This window comes from Glycine max, chromosome 1 (assembly GCF_000004515.6).
Source record: "Glycine max cultivar Williams 82 chromosome 1, Glycine_max_v4.0, whole genome shotgun sequence".
NCBI lineage: Eukaryota > Viridiplantae > Streptophyta > Magnoliopsida > Fabales > Fabaceae > Glycine > Glycine max.
In genome coordinates, this window is record NC_016088.4 from 57630946 (window position 1) to 57647706 (window position 16761).

Below are 16761 nucleotides of genomic sequence, written 5' to 3' on the forward strand. Positions count from 1 at the left end.
ACCTAGACATTGTTTGGTTCGAAAATTAGACTTAGTCCCCTCGTTTTATATATTATACTTACACATTGACATCCATTAGAATGTAACACAACATACATATGAGGAGAAAGGCTTAATCATAGCAGGACCTTAAGATTTCCAAATGAACTTTGTCAAGAAGGAACCTGACTCTCTACTGGAGGATTGAAATTGATATTAGTAGTAGGAGTTACATGCCTGAAAAGAGCCTAAACCTTATAATCCAAAGTCCAAACCGTAAGCTAGTGAAAAAGATTGAAGCAAAAATGAAGGGGGCTGATGTTCCTATGCCATACTGGTTTCTGAAAAATGGAATTGCCAAGAAATATTGCATTCTTAAATATTGTTGAAATGCTGGATTTCAAAGAAATAAATCAATTAATTTCCAGTTTCCCTTCCTGGAGCTAGTTTTCTAATAATTTCTTTATCAGGCTTGGGATATCTATTATCATGTTTTCAGAAAGATAGATAAACAACTTCAAAGTCTGACAACTTTAGACTTGGAGGTAAGAATAATGCTTTTTCATTCATGCATTCGTTTTGTCATTGTTATGGGCCTTAAATTTTATGCATATTCTTTGTAGTCTGTTTCTCCAGAATTGCTAGAATGCCGCAATTTGGAGCTTGCTGTTCCCGGGTCATACCGTGCTGGTAAATTAGTTTTATGACCTCCTTGATGCTGGATCAGATTCAATCCTTTAGTCTACTAATACTTCCATATCTTTATTTCAGATGCACCAGTGGTTACAATTGCATCATTTGCACGCCAACTTGTTGTCATAACATCTAAGCAACGACCCAGGAAGTTAACCATTCATGGGAGTGATGGTGATGATTATGCCTTCTTGTTGAAGGGACATGAGGATTTACGCCAGGATGAACGAGTTATGCAGGTATTTCCTTTCTACTGGTTGTCTTTGAGCATGCAGTTTGTATATATTTGGCACCTGGTAAATTTTCTCTAGGTTCGCCCATCTTGACAAATTAATAAGCATTCTATTATTACTTTTGCTAGCTTTTTGGTTTGGTGAATACTCTCCTTGAGAATTCTCCCAAAACAGCAGAGAAAGATCTGTCTATTGAGCGATATGCTGTAATTCCTTTGTCTCCAAACAGTGGTTTAATTGAATGGGTCCCAAATTGTGACACTTTGCATCATCTTATTCGGGAGTATAGAGATGCCAGAAAGGTCTGTTTGAAATCCCCTCTTCTATCCATTTCTCTCCATAGTTCCTGTTGCTTTCACTTACCAATGATTGGGTTTAAATGTAGTATAGTTAACTCATAAATATGATTATTTTCCATGATTTAAGTTGCTTGAATTGTTTTATCCTTCTTGTACAGATCACTTTGAATCAGGAACACAAATGCATGCTCAGTTTTGCACCTGATTATGATCATTTGCCTCTTATAGCTAAAGTGGAGGTGTTTGAACATGCTTTGAACAATACAGAAGGAAATGACCTAGCAAGGGTGTGATGTTTGTATAAGTTTTACTTGGTATATGGTTTTCTATAACATAATACTTACCCGGAGTTTCACAACATTCCAACTCATAGGTACTTTGGTTGAAAAGTCGAACATCGGAGATATGGCTTGAGAGGAGGACAAATTATACGAGGAGTTTGGCAGTTATGAGCATGGTGTGTGTTCTTACTATGCATGCACTGTTATCTTGTATCTGCCTGCCACATTTTTTTTAATACCGTATAATCCACTAAGTTCCATAGCCCAAGGTTGCGGAACATATGCTTTTCAGAAGTTCTTATTTATATGAAGTTCTGATTTTATTTTATTTTGAAAGCATTTATAAGAAGTTCCTCCACGTAGCTTTTCTAAACATTTGACTTTACAATCGGCTGTGAAAGGTGGAACATGTGCCTTTGCATACAATAAAAGCCTTATCCCACTAGGACATGCGCTTTGTATGCTGGTGAAAATTTGACCATTACTTGATGACCTTTTACTGTCCCTCTATCTATCTATCTATCTATCTATCTATCTGTTTTAAGCTAGCATAACCACTATTATGAACATATTTTTCTCCTCAATTGCTAATATGATCTTACTGTTTTGCATGAGTTCCCTACTATTAGAGTATTCTTATTCCCACTAAGTAAAGTGTAATGATTTTTACTTAGTCATAGTTGTCAACAACAAGTTGTCAGTGAGCTGTCAGGTAGTTAGAGATACTAATCTTGTTAGTTAGTAACTATTAGAGTCAGTTTTCTGTTAGTCACTCTATATATAGAGTTGACACATCTCATTGTAACTTGGCTTAATAATTCTGATCAATCATAAAATCTACTTTACATTTTCTCTCAAATTCTATCACCAACCATTGAAATTGACGAGTTCTAAAATTTTGACGTGCTTTGCTGATTGCTATTTATTTTCTATATACTTCATACATTTTGCTAATGAATACCTGGCAATAGTATCCTGAATGTGTTGCCAGTCACAATTATATTTCCCTGTTCTTGTTATTGTTTAATTTAATTATTGTATATTATGGGCTGAGGGCGAGCCCTGGTGCAGCGGTAAAGTTGTGCCTTGGTGACTTGTTGGTCATGGGTTCGAATCCGGAAATAGCCTCTTTGCATATGCAAGGGTAAGGCTGCGTACAACATCCCTCCCCCATACCTTCGCATAGCGAAGAGCCTCTGGGCAATGGGGTACGAAGAAGTTTTTTTATTGTATATTATGGGCTAAACTAGTGCTTGTGTTTTTGCTAGGTTGGTTACCTTCTTGGTTTAGGTGATCGCCATCCGAGCAATCTTATGTTACACCGGTTTAGGTAGCCTGTGATAAAGAAAGTTTGCTATGTTTGCATTAATTAAATTTTTTCAAGCCTCTAATATTTGTGATGTGCTGCAGTGGGAAGATTTTACACATAGATTTTGGAGACTGTTTTGAAGCATCAATGAACCGTGAGAAGTTCCCGGAGAAGGTGCTCAATCGCTAACCGTTCCTAAGTTCGAATGATAGGGATTATGAATATTTTATTGTATCTTATCTTCCAAGTTCCAATTCAGGTTCCTTTCCGCTTGACAAGAATGCTTGTGAAAGCCATGGAAGTTAGTGGTATTGAGGGAAACTTCCGCTCAACTTGTGAAAATGTTATGCAAGTTTTGCGAACAAATAAAGATAGTGTTATGGCCATGATGGAGGTATAGATTTACATCTCTCCAACCTCTCTCTAGTTATCTAAGTTTGAGAAATTCCAAATGATGAAAGCCTGGTAAATTTCAGATTCTACATTGAAGTTTGAAACTAATTGTTAACTTGAGAGTAATTTTAGGTTTAGTAATGCTACATGTTCCATATGTTGAACCTAAATTCTTCTCTCAACTGATGTGGCAGTGCAGAGCATTGCCATATCATCCAATGTAACGCCAAGAAATAAAATGCGTAAAAAATATTGCCTTCTTTTTTTATTATTATTTGATTTTTTAATTTCATTGTTTAATTCATAAAATCTAATTGAGGACTTGGTGGTTATAATTTGGCTGTCACATCATTTGATACAAGTGTATGGAGGTTTAGCACTACTCCTTTTGGTTTTTCCGCTAATGTGGGTACCAGGTAGTAGGTAATTGACTAAAATTATTTGTGTATGGAAAATTATAAGGAAAACCGTTAGGTTTAACAAAGTGTTGGCCCTTAATAAATACTTGATTTCTAACATAAGGCCTTTATATGTTTCTTTCCTTTCTCATGCAAGCCCAATCTAAGAAACAGAAAAGCAGTGGGAGTTTTTCTTTTTTAATTTTCCACAGATTTTGTACCTTTGCAAAGATATTATATAATCATAATCATAAAGACTATATATGAAAGGTGAAGAAAGAAATAGGGCAAGCTGAACAATTACAAAGATTTGTTCAAGGTTAAAAAAGTAAGGTAACCATCATTATGTTTGCTGATAAAAAAAAAAAAAAAAAACCATCATTATGTTTCTCTTGAAAGAACACTTCTCTAACTACAGGTGTTAAATTGGGTCAACATGTGGGGATTATTTCTCTAAATCATCTTATGTTTCTAGTTGGGAATTTTTTTTAATAAATATGTTGATTATTTCTTCTTCCTGTGTTCAGGCCTTTGTACATGATCCTCTCATAAATTGGCGTCTTTTTAACTTCAATGAAGTTCCACAAATGTCTATGCTTACCAGCAATCATGTACCTCCTGTTGTAAATACTGAGGAATCTGCCCCGAATAGAGAGCTTCCCCACCCTCAGCGTGGTGCCCGTGAAAGGGAACTTCTACAGGTATCTTCATACTGTATTATTTTGTTGCTTGCTTTTGATTAATGAGTGCTCATTTTATCTACCTGTGATATAGGCTGTTAACCAACTTGGTGATGCTAATGAGGTTCTGAATGAACGTGCTGTGGTTGTCATGGCTCGCATGAGTAATAAGCTTACAGGACGGGATTTTTCAACTTGTTCTTCAGTATCAAACAACTCCCCTCAGCATGCTGTGGACCATAGCAGTTTAATTTCTGGAGACACTCGTGAAGTTGATCATGCTTTATCTGTGAAGTTGCAAGTTCAAAAGTTAATAATCCAAGCTTCCTCGCATGAAAATTTGTGCCAAAACTACGTAGGGTATGGTCTCTTAACTTAGTAATTTTCTGAGTAAACATCAAATTTTACACACCCACCCACACACGAGTTCTGGTAAATGGGCTTATCAATCTTTGACTCCCTCCTTTATTTTCTCTTTTTGATTAGATCAAAAGGAACTTTCATGATTTTTTAATTTGGTTAGAAATATAATATAAAACCATTCGGATGGCTTCAGCTATCAGCTCAAGTTTTTAGGATAATTGGTTCATGGAATGGAAATAGGGCTTCTATGACCAATTGGTCTAGAGTTGTATCCTTGCTGCCCCCCCAATTCTAGGATAATTGGTTCATGGCATGGAAATAGGGCTTCCGTGTGAGGGTACGAGTTAGAATTGTGATATAAAAGTATAAAGCCATTGATGTTTCTTTGCCGAACAGCTTTAGCTTTTCTTTTAAAATAGTCGGTTCATGACAGATAATAAACCTTTCACATCTTCAGCAAATTATGATTTCTAGATTTCTCTTTTCTCTTCTTTTTTCAGGTGGTGCCCTTTCTGGTAAATCTCAAGGGAGCAGTAAATTTTGTATATAATCTGTACATAGTGAAAACTTGCCATGGATCCAACCATTTTGCCCCCCCTTCCCTCTTTCACCTATTAGCATCTCTAATTTGTGTATATGTACAGTCATTTGTCTCCTGACACATTTTAACTGGGTCTTTGTAAATATCATCTTTCCATTAGGGAGAGTGTGTTGTAATATATGTTCAGTTAACATCCCTACAAGATGGACATATGGACATGGAACTGGGTCATAGTTGTGAGAAGGCATTTTTTGACCCGATGTTTGATATCAGATGAGACAATAGCTGTTGTGGATTAAATTCAAAGCAGAAAAACTACACATAAATGATTATTACACTGATGCTTAAAAGATTTTACTACGAATAACTTGAAATTTAAAGTATGTTACTGACTTTACATGTGTGCTGTGCTTACTTTTAACTTTGCGGTTGAGGTGCTTTTTAAGAGGATGCATGCATCTGCTGAGGTGATTACAATCTAGAGTTCACTTTCGTTTGTTTTTCTTTGAGAAATGATTTTTACAGTATTTTGCTAATTTTTTATTTTCCATGATGTCTTTTAATGTAAATTTACGTTAATTTTCATCCAATATTTTTGCTAAAGTTATTAAAATGAGTGTTTAACTCTTTCTTTCCTTTCATTTATTTGTTGATTGTTGGCCTAGAAAGTACCTTTTTATTGATAAAATTATAGTTAAGCAGCAACGTCTGTGTAAGAAATGCTAAGGCAAATAATTGAACAATAAAATAATGCATCTTCTTTGTAAGTAACTCGCATAAACAACCCTGTAGATACTCTTAAAAATGATCAAATAATTGGGATATATTAAAACAATGGTTTATAAACTTTTTTCAAAGTATTTATAGGAAAAGAAAATAAGATGAATTAATTTTTTTTATAAGTTGAAATTAATTTATAGATTTCATTTTTTAAAAATGTTTTTCATTTATTTTTTCTTAAAACTGAGATATACAAGTTGGTTTTTATTTATAGAAGAAATTTAATTTATTGTGCTTCTTTTTTATAAATAGAGAAGTTTATCTAAATAACGTGATTTTATTCTTATTATATATATCACTTAAGTGTTGTTTCTTTTTATGGTTAGTTTCGAATAAATTTTGGATCCACTATTTTGCTATACGAGTTATATTTTAATGACTTTAGTTTTCCGGATTTAATAGAAAAATGAAGTGCACCTTAGCATGCAAAATTAGCCAACTATTCACCATAATTTGAATAGTAGTCATCCTTACTATTGAGTCATGGTAGAGGAACAAGGGTGTAGTACGATTTAAAATCAAGTTTAAAACACAATTTCAGTCTTTTCACGCCAAAAAAAAAATCCAAAAACCTGAAATTTCAGGTTGCTTCAAGTGAATGTGATTTTTCACGTTTACAAAATTTTTTCAAACACCTGGTAATTGATATTGCATTTTATTAAGAAAAACACATTTGAAAGATAAAGTCAAAGAATTATATATAAAAATAAAAAATGTGAATTCTCACGTCACATTTAGCTTGTAAAATTTAGTGAAGCGATAAATTACAAGAAAATTTCAAACCAAATTTTGAATATATATATAGAGAGTAAATTCTTATCTTAGAAAATGACAAACTAACCATCAAGTAAGACATTGTTTAAACTTAGTTATGGTCTCGAATTTAATCTTAAATATATAATTACATTATACATTTAATGGAAGAATTTTGTCACTCATAATATTTCTATTATCATATATATATATATATATATATATATATATATATTCAAATTGAGCTCACTATGTATAGTAAATTATCATTTTTCTTTCTAAATGTGTAACATGATATTTTTTTGTCACTGAAACCAAGAAAATTTTAAATAATTCCCTAAAAACATCTACTATCATGAGAAATCATTTTAGAACCATCATGGACTTAATTAATCTCTACATAACATAATATATTCAAGTCCCACTAATTCTTCCTCAAATTGATAAATTAGACTACATGTCATATATAGATTGATCAAATCTATGAACAAGATGTAATTCTGATCTACTTAATAATTTTTCTTGGTGATTTTATCTGCATTTGACGGCTAAATGAATATATAAAAAACACTGTTTACTTTATTACTGGTTATTGTTTCATTTGCTTAGGCCGTATTGAAATAAATAAAATGGATAACCTAGTAGAGAATATCATTTATTTTGCCAGTGCATAGTTCAGCATAGAAATGGATGGTATCTTAATCCAAGTTCCAAAGAAAATAGCTTGAATAGGCAGAATAATAGAGTAGAAATTGAATTTGTAAAAAGTAGAACAGGAGAAGCATAATCAGTTAGGGAATTGGAGGGAAGATGTTACATAGTCCTGGATATAGTTGTTGAAATTAGGAATCCAATGAATGTTTGGTGTCTCAACAAAGGGCATGCTAAACTCTTCTCTTGCCTGCCCTAAGCATAAGGTTGCCGTTCTGGAAAGAAAATATTCCATTGGTTAAACAAATGAATCAAAAGCATCACATTCATCTCCCCAATTGTTGAATATGAACAGCTGCTGTCTTATCAGCCACAAGCGCCATGCATTTCCTATTCTGCCCTTCTACCGTTGTCCTGCCTTTCTCCAAAACTATAAATTTAGTGTCTTTCAGAACAACCATCCTTTTCAAGCTGTCAGCATGGCGTAATTGATGCTCACCAAAGGAACAAACATATATGGTAGAATCTTTTATAAAGGAAACAATACGTCTTTCAGAATAGAATAATAATCTCTTAATTTCTCACCAATTAATTAAGGAACAGAGTTTGTTTGTTCTGTGCAACCTTATTCTCGCGCCGCCCCCATTTGTGTACTCCTAGTCGTAGGAATAAAAGTGAAAAGGTTTTTGTCTTACAAATAAAATATAAAATGCAAAAGAAATTTAACAGCAAGATGGAATATAAATAAATAAATAAACAATAATTTAATGTAACAAAAAAAAAAGAACTTTTTCTTACTTTACGAGACAACGTTTTTTTATTTGATATAATAATGATAATTTGAAATAAAAAACTTAGAAAATGAATTTATTGTATAAATTAAAATCAACTTATACACCTTTATTTTTTTAAAAAGTTAAATAATTTTTTCAGTAAAACTTTTTAAAAAAATTGAATTCCACGTCTAGAACAAATTTTTCAGACTTTTTAAAATAATTACATACAATATCTAAATTTGTTACGTAAAAAAATTTAACATCAATTTCAATGCACCAAAATGGAACATTACAACAAGACTACAAGATTTGCGGTCAAGTTTCAAGTAAAATTGAATATAAAATTGTTCATTTTATTGTCTGCTGCAATTTAAACATCAAAACAAATTGAAAACAGCAAACAGTAAAAGTGACAAGTACTGATACAAAATAAAAGTGAATGCAAATTTGTTGTCTTGACTTGCAGGTCTGCTGCAATGTTATCAACATTCATGCAATAAAGCGAACACTGATAAAATAAATTTGACATCAGCCCAAAAAGTAAACAGTTTACAAACTAAAACTGAAATCAGTAGTGCAATTTGTTGAACAACCATAAAATCTAATGATAGACAGTTGTTCCAAACACTGCAAGCAAAACAACAAAATCTATTACTATACAATTCAACAACCCACCCACCCTTACAAACATAACAACAACAACCAAAAAAATCCCCAAAGACAAAAAAAAAAAAAAAAAAAAAAAAAACTAAATCAAACAAACTATACAATCACACACTCCCACTCCCTCAATATTAAGAACAAAAAAATGAGAACAAAGTATACAACTTGAAAGAATTATATGTTTAAGTTTTATTTCATTATTTACCCAATTCATTTATGAACAAGACTTACTATGATCAAATTGGATTTTACCAAAATCCTTTTAAAAAAAAATCAACCAAAAGTAACTGGGTTGGAGTTATCAGAACCTTAAACACCTTTATACATCAATATATTTAAAATTTAAACCTATAAAAAAAAATATTATATTTAGTGAGAAGAATTAGTCTTAGTCTATGACATGGTGAATCAAGAACTTCTTTTTGAAAAGAGTACTCATTTAATATTGGATCCTATTTTAATTAGGATTGTTTGTGTAAGAGAATATCAAACATTTTAGACAAAAATTATACTAGCATCTTGTAACAATATAGATTTTTTTAAAAAAAAAATATATCCAGTTTTCTTAATTTTTTTAATGATGTAATAGTAGATATTAAATTTGTATAATTAAATCTTATCAATTGACCAAATAATTAAATAATTCAATCTTTTATAAAAACATTAAAAAGCATGTAGTTGTTATTAATTTTAATTAAAAAAATATTTCCACTAAAGAGTAATAATAAGAATAGTCATCGATAAAATATAAGATTTGTTTTTTAAAAAAAAACAAGATATTCTTATAGCCTAAAGTCATGAGAATAACATTCAAGACATAAATATCACTAAAGTGAGATTTTATTTCTTTCAACAAAGTTTTTTTCATAAGCATAACTAAAGAATTGAATTTCTGTAAAATATTTAATGAATCCAGTTATCTACCATATGGATTGTACCTTCTTGTTGTATTTTTTAAGTTATTCACTATTCATGCATTTAGAAACAATTTTAATTTCTAGAGTTATATTATCTTTAAAAAAAATAATGAGCTTGAGTATAACATCTAGCAAAGAAAGTCATAAATCTACTGGCTATAACACAGATACATCAACATTCCTATATTTGTTCTACATTGGATATTAATGGTATCATATGAATCACCCTTTTATTAGCCCTAAAAAGGGTGAAAATATATATATGAATCATGAATGGACTTGTAAAGTTAGTGACTGCTTCTAAACGTACAAACCACAAATATTTGAAAGGAGTCGTCTTGTTCAGCGCTTCCCGTATTTATAATTCTTAGGCAATCATAATTGCAGCAAGGTATGCTTCCAGGAGCAGTGTACAGTTTTCTCTAAGTATTATTTCGTCAATTGGACTTCCCTGTCTATACAAGTAGTAGTAATAAGCCTTGATTGTTTGTACTCAAGTCATGGACTGCGCACCATTCCAGGCATTGTGCATATCTAGCTCATCCATTTTTTGGTGTCCGCTTTCTTGTAAAAAACTAACACCAGACCATATCCCACGGATTAATAAGATGCTTACAAACACTACACTTCCAAGTGTGCATAACACCTGCATTGGATTATACTAAATGCATCAGTACCAAAATGGTAAATAGATATTCCGGGTAGTGCAAAGCCAAAATCCTAAGCAACTAAGAGTCCAGAACAAGAATAAATCCATTTTTCACTCCCTGCCAAATACCAACTGGAAAAATGATTACCGTTACATTTTGACAAATACTGCCTGCATAACCTAGTGTTACATTTTAGACATCAATTTAGCACCGAGATAACTGAACCATATGTATCCCGCCTAGTCATTTTTTCTAGAAAGAAAACTATTCATGAACTGTTCAAACTCGGCTTTTTCCATGCAGAATCAACCTTGTTTGCTTTACAAAATAAATTCAAGCTTGGACTCTGAACTCAACTAAATAGATGAGTCAAACTTAGGATTTATATGTTTAACGTTAAAAGCTTGTAAATAACTCTTGCGTGCACGCGCACGCGCAGAGTTGTAATGACAAAAGTATTAATTTATATAAGAAAGGGTATATAGATAATAAAACAGTCCATGTAAGTCTGTTACTTAGCAAAGTGCAGTTCTATGTAGAGAATTATAATTACCTAATTAGTGCTCAAATATTCTTAGTCTCCTTTTTCTTTCTTACTTCACCTTCTAGCATGAAAATGTCTACCAAAAAAAAAAATACTCTGAGAAGAGATTTGATAAAGAGAAAGAATATAATCAAGTTATAAGCAGGTTGAGCTAAATCTTAATATTTTTTAATTAACTCATTTGAATAAATCACTGAAACCTGAGAATGATCTTTTCTTTTCGCAAACCAAACCTAAATTTCAAGTACAGGACAAATTAACTCCATTGACCTTGTAATGTAAGAGTAGGTTTGTTGCTTTAAAGACCATGCCGTTGGTTTTAGACACAAAAACAGCTTTTCCACAAGGGCACAAGACTGTGTAAACACGACCCTACTCAGACGAACCTTGTGCACCCTTCTACAAATGGATCCCATCGTTTGTGGATTCTCATGTTCTTTCTATGATGCTTTGAACAGTAGAAGCCTAAAGATCTTGTAGAACCATTTTCTACTCAGTCAGTAATAAAAAGCTTGGAAAAAAAATGTCGAAAACAGGTTAAACTCACTAAATGCTATCGTATCGAATGTAACAATCTTATAACTATAAATCTATAATCATGCAGGTCTCCACAATCATAATAAAATACCCAAAAGAAATAAGCCTGTGCTCAGAAAAAAAAATGAAAAAACGTAGAAATGGCATTCAGGAATGATGATGAATGAAAAAAATACCTGAAGAAATGCCTTGAGAATCCACAAGAATGCGAGAAGCAGGATCCCATTGACAGAAAATCCGACCTGTATTGATTAAAAAAGATAAAGAGATGTTGAATCCATCCAGTTCAGACTTCCTATATGGAAGAAGAGAACAGCATAGTACCAAATGGGAGGAGATGGGAAGAGGGAGAACGGATCTAACTGCTTTCCTGGCTCTCTTTGACACCTTCTTGAACACATTCTGAAAGAACCTCACCAATAGGTCCAAAGTCCGATCCTCATCGTCGTCATCGTCGCTCATTGGATGCATCCACGTGCGAGGATCATGGGCTAAATTCCTCCTGCGACCCTGCAACAAATTAGATTGTAATCACAACCCAACGAAATTGATGGATGGAAAATAGATGCACGCACCTCAGAAACACAGAAATTGGAGACGCGTTGACTACGATTAAAGGCGTCATGAGTAGAAAGGGCGATTCGGCAAGCACGAAGACGAAGCTCAGAATTAAGAGTAAGTGAGCCGCCAAATAATGGAAGATTTGTCACTACTGAGAATGTCAATGTCATAATTTCGAATACAACCTCAAACCATAACAACAACAAATACTATGCTGTCGCATTTTTATTTTATTTATATATGGAGTATGTTTAAAGTAAAGCATTTCTTACACCTCCACTCATCCTTCCACTATGTTCTCGCATCCTTCAAGTATACTAATAATTTATGCATTTATCAAAGTAATAAGAAGAATAAATTCTTATTTTTCTCGCACTTCATGCAACTTATAATTACAATTACAACTATGACAAACACGCCAACTGAACTAACCATTACTATAAATTTATAGTTCTAGTGAGCAGAGATACAATTATTACATTTAGAATTCACCCCCTGAAAAATGGAGCACTGGAGAATGTTCCTCCTCCATTAGGGAAAAGTGTGAGAAAGCAGATGAGGCCAAGGACAATGCCCCAAGCATATCTGCTTTCCCCTATAGGGCTGATCTCGTCTTTTGCAGGTATTTCTTCTCCGCCCCGAAAGAAGGTTGCAAACAATCCCCATGCCAAACACAGAACACTCCCACTGAGCCCACCAACACCGAGTAACAATGAAGTGGCAAACGATAACAGCATGGCAGTGCTTCTTCCAAACATGGCTTGAGCAATGCGACCTCCTTCTAGCCTCCCACACGGCAACATGTTCAAAGAAGTCACCACCATCCCTGCATAAGCATCAAATTCTTTAGCCATCTAACATCCCCAATGGTATTATCCAACCGTTTTTTCCCCCAATAAAAGAAACAAAATATGTTGTTTTCATTCCCCTACAACTTCTGGCCAAGGCATTTGGCAAGGAAATACTTGTTAAAAATCAATGCTGCGGTAAGATTACAAATAGTTGCTAGTTTCGCTAGAAATGAAAATTCATGAATCATCCAATTTACCGTACTCATGACCTTAATTAATTTTAACAAATGCCATTAAACCTGGATCAATGCCAGCTTCAGTCAAACAAGTAGCCCGGACATTATAAAATTATTAGATCTTAGGTTCTATAGAATGTAGACTTGTATTGTACATTGAATCATTATTGTCAAAAAGGAGGAACAAAGATAGAAATCTCAAAAAACCCACCTAAAAGCCCAGCAAATGCAAGTGGATCAACAGGAACTCCAACACCTTCCACTGCATAAGGTAATACATTTCCAAGATCATCTGTGTAAGGTCCAATAACATATTGGATGAAAGAAAGCAAGGGGTTGTTATAGAAAAATTGAGGCCGTACATACCTGAAAACAAATATGCAATAAGTTATAAACATGAAAAATAATGTCCACCAAGCATGTTGCTTGGCTGTAACAGTAATGCATAGAACTTGTATGCCAATATCAGACAACGATGTCCATTGTGCATGCTGGCCATATTATAGTATTATTATTATTATTGTTACTGTAAATTGTAATGTACAGAAACTTCTATGGCCAATGCTATACTCCAACATATCTCAGTACAACCTTATAAATTTATGTAATCTTCAACTTATATAAACTCAATAATTTAAAGATATCGTGTAGATTATAAGTTTATGGTTCTGTTTCTGGCAAACAATGCTCACTTAAATATTAAGCTTAGTTTCCCTTCCTTTTCTCATTGAGTCATTAACCAAAGAAAAAACATTAATAGGAAAGAGCAGTGCTTCTCGAGAAGGTATTATATACAGCACTTACAATGCATTATCGCCCCCATTAAAGCTTCCATCAGCCACAAATGCAGCAACAGCAAGCAGTAGTGAAGTTAAATATGCACTAGCAGTACGGGCTACAGGAATATCAAAAAGAGCTTTCTTGTTTGGGAGGAGTGACTCATAATTATTCATCACTCCTAAGCAACCTGTCCAATTTGATGGCACCAGGAAAGAAGGGCTGAGCTTAACACCATAATGGGCTGCTGTTACCCTGGTGGTTATCTACATAATGAAAAGAATACAGCCAGTCAGCCATGGAACGTCAAATATGACTATCATGCATGTAATACAGTTGCAAAAACAGTGGCCACAAAAAAAATCTCCGAGATAATTTGCATGAATACACAAATATAGGAAATTGAGCAACTGTCACATTCAGGCTTGTGTTGGATATTGTCTATTAAACCACTAAAAAACTCAAAAATAGGAAATTGAGCAACTGTCACATTGTCCCTTATAGATAATACCGTCTATCCTGTAAAATACAACAGCATCTACAAAGAAAACTTTTTCAAATTCACTTTAGGCTTTTTGTGTGCAGTTTCTTGCTTAGAAAACATAAACACGTTACTTGTTACTTAGAGGATAATAAATAAGGGCACAGTAAGTCAGAATCAGAACATGATATAATATGGAATAAACTAACGTGTTTGGTGGAAATCTTGAAATATAACATACCTCAGAAACTCCCAGAATAAATAAGAAGCCACCAAACAGAGGCACAGCATCAGCTAGATAGTCATCAAATGTAGCATTGGGTTTAAGGAAGAAGCCACTCATCAAAGCAACTGTTCCAAAGGTAGTAACTGCTAATGCAATAGCACTAAAATAGCCCAAAGGAGTACTCAGCTTAGTTGACTCAAATTGGAGATCCATTTCTGCTTTGGGTTGCACCACACAAGCCTGAATGGACGTTAGTTTTAGTAATAGTCATTCTAGCAAAAGCATCTTAACAACATTTTCTTTTAGGCTATGTAAGAAAGAAACAGACAAAGCCAGTACGACGATGATAAAGGAGCATTATTTGAGACATGAGTGCTCGTAATGAATCAAATCAAGTATATGTGACATGAGCACATGATGTGTGCCTTTAACTGAAAAACATTAACAATTCGGAACACTAAGCAATCCAAGTATTTTCCTCTGAAGATTCTTCCATTGTTTAAATTAAAAGATAGAAGTGATCCATCCACTGCAGTTGGCAAATAATCTAGAAATTTTGCAATTTAAGTACGTATAACATGTAACGGTGAGAGTTCACGTAATAGAACTGCAAAACTCACAAAGAAAAAAAGAATTCAAAAACAACGAAATGGTTAGCACTTGGCAGAGTGTATAACATAGGTTGCAAACTGTGTGAAATTGATAGGAAAGTAAGTACCTGTTTGGTAATGTCATTTGCTTTTTCTTCCATGAACCAGACGACGACCTCTCGCCCTGCTGCTTCAGAGAGCTTCTTCTCCAACTTGGGAATGACGTCATCGATGGGTTTCCTCAAATTGCCAATGAAAATGCCTCCATCTCCAAATCTTCGAACATCGGTAGCGAAGAAGGTGTCAAATCCAAAGCAACTCTTTAACTGCATAACGCCAGACAAATAAAATTAGTAATAGAATAGAGTGGAAATGAATAGTGATGGGAGTGGAATGAGGCGAGGTGACCTGGTTAAGATCAAGAGCCTGGAAAGTTTGTTCAGCTTTTTGCAGCCTCTCCTTTTCATTGAGCAAGTTATCACGCACCAAGTTGTTGAAGAGGGCGAAAAGAGGGTTAGTGTTGGTGGTTTCTCTGTCAAGCTGCTTGAGCTTTCTGTCAGCCCTCTTCTTCTCGAGCTTTATAGCGGCTTCGATGGAAGGGTTGCCCATGAACTTCTTAAACTCCTCGTCGCTCTTCCAATCCATTTCCTGCTGCTGGGTCTCAGAATCGTTTTCGGGTGCAACAGAAACCGTGGTAGTATTAGAGGAACAAGAGTCAGTTTGTTGGTCGTCTTTGAGAGAGGACCTGCTGCACGTGAGTTTGGAGCTGAAAGAAAAAGAGAGACGGTGGGTGTGTAGTGGGAAAGTCCTGATGGTGTTTGTGAAGGAAAGAGCTGAGAGAGTTGCCATTGGAAAGAAACGATCAATGTCATCATGGGTGGATGGATGAGTACTTGTTATGGGTTGTGAGAAAGTTCACTCTCACTCGAGAAGTTTGGAGAAGTTAGCATTTGAAAGTGGAAGACAAGACAAGGCCCCACAGTCGCCTCTTCTCTTCTCCGCACGCCGTGTGTCCTCGGATAACATCCTGCCACCTGGTCTCGTCCCAAAAGACCCAAACATACCATTTAATACCCCTCCACCCAACCCCCAAATAAGATATTTTTAAACTACTAATAATCTAAGCTACTTAGAATTTAAATGAACTGTGCACATTTTTAAAATTACAGTAAATATTTTGTTTTTTACATTTATGTTCTACATCATTCTCTAAATTCAAAAATACAACTTACAAGGACCATTTAGTTCAGAAGAGAATGGCAGTGAGTTAGGGAGTAACCCAAGTTACTTTCAGCTGAAATGACTTCTGCTATTATGTTTGAATCACCTACGAGGTTATGATCACTCCTCAATGTTTTATTTAATCAGCTAAACTCCTTAATGCTTGTTAAGTTGAGCTTGGGCTTGGGACATGCACTTTCAAGATACATACAAAGTTTGATCTTACCATTCTTTAGAAATAATAATCATACATGAATTTCTTTTCATCTTAAATATCTGATCAACACATTTCATTTTTTTTTAATTCTCTTTCAATCACATCATAAACCTTATTATATTTATATTTCTTTTTCTTTTTTTTTTCTATCTCTAGATGTATCATATAGGATGTTTATCAAATGTTTTCTCTTAAAAAATTCATCTCCCTCTATCTCTCTC

General features: G+C 33.9%; 3 protein-coding genes across 5 annotated transcripts in view; 1 reads left to right on the forward strand and 2 right to left on the reverse strand.

Moving 5' to 3' along the window:
- LOC100816558 (serine/threonine-protein kinase TOR) overlaps positions 1-5519 on the forward strand; it is a 46788-nt gene extending 41269 nt beyond the window's left edge. Inside the window, exons 46-57 of the mRNA XM_003517543.5 lie at positions 450-524; positions 603-669; positions 751-911; positions 1034-1207; positions 1363-1491; positions 1578-1661; positions 2754-2815; positions 2896-2968; positions 3054-3188; positions 4113-4286; positions 4360-4625; positions 5129-5519. Coding sequence (XP_003517591.1) covers positions 450-524; positions 603-669; positions 751-911; positions 1034-1207; positions 1363-1491; positions 1578-1661; positions 2754-2815; positions 2896-2968; positions 3054-3188; positions 4113-4286; positions 4360-4625; positions 5129-5147 — 1419 coding nt within the window. The 3' untranslated portion in view covers positions 5148-5519. The remainder of the gene's footprint in view (positions 1-449; positions 525-602; positions 670-750; positions 912-1033; positions 1208-1362; positions 1492-1577; positions 1662-2753; positions 2816-2895; positions 2969-3053; positions 3189-4112; positions 4287-4359; positions 4626-5128) is intronic.
- A 4319-nt stretch (positions 5520-9838) lies between these two features.
- On the reverse strand, positions 9839-12171 carry LOC100817442 (protein SHORT HYPOCOTYL IN WHITE LIGHT 1). Its single transcript, XM_003517545.4, has 4 exons — positions 12016-12171; positions 11765-11950; positions 11617-11682; positions 9839-10355 (listed from the first exon to the last, which is right to left on the reverse strand). The coding sequence occupies exons 1-4, from the start codon at positions 12169-12171 to the stop codon at positions 10203-10205; spliced, it is 561 nt and encodes a 186-aa protein (XP_003517593.1). The 3' UTR covers positions 9839-10202.
- LOC100818502 (probable zinc metallopeptidase EGY3, chloroplastic) lies at positions 12016-16139 on the reverse strand. Of its 3 annotated transcripts, none has more exons than XM_006573835.4 (7): positions 15511-16096; positions 15231-15428; positions 14528-14752; positions 13833-14071; positions 13240-13394; positions 12481-12827; positions 12016-12152 (listed from the first exon to the last, which is right to left on the reverse strand). In XM_006573835.4, the coding sequence occupies exons 1-6, from the start codon at positions 15949-15951 to the stop codon at positions 12490-12492; spliced, it is 1596 nt and encodes a 531-aa protein (XP_006573898.1). In that variant the 5' UTR covers positions 15952-16096; the 3' UTR covers positions 12016-12152; positions 12481-12489. The 3 variants fall into 3 exon arrangements, with proteins under 3 accessions (XP_006573898.1, XP_040873556.1, XP_003516765.1); XM_041017622.1 differs by having other exon boundaries at positions 12036-12149; positions 15511-16097; XM_003516717.5 differs by lacking the exon at positions 12016-12152 and having other exon boundaries at positions 12344-12827; positions 15511-16139.
- Between the last annotated feature and the right edge of the window lie 622 nt (positions 16140-16761).

Coding starts and splice junctions, on each gene's coding strand:
- LOC100817442 (XM_003517545.4), bottom strand. CDS start 12,171: ATGACATTGACATTCTCAGTAGTGACAAATCTTCCATTATTTGGCGGC. Junction 11,683..11,764: donor TTCCCATCTCCTCCCATTTG/GTACTATGCTGT, acceptor TAATCAATACAG/GTCGGATTTTCTGTCAATGG. Junction 10,356..11,616: donor TTCTCAAGGCATTTCTTCAG/GTATTTTTTTCA, acceptor AATCCAATGCAG/GTGTTATGCACACTTGGAAG.
- LOC100818502 (XM_006573835.4), bottom strand. CDS start 15,951: ATGGCAACTCTCTCAGCTCTTTCCTTCACAAACACCATCAGGACTTTC. Junction 14,753..15,230: donor CAAATGACATTACCAAACAG/GTACTTACTTTC, acceptor ACGTCCATTCAG/GCTTGTGTGGTGCAACCCAA. Junction 14,072..14,527: donor TTATTCTGGGAGTTTCTGAG/GTATGTTATATT, acceptor TTCATTATGTAG/ATAACCACCAGGGTAACAGC.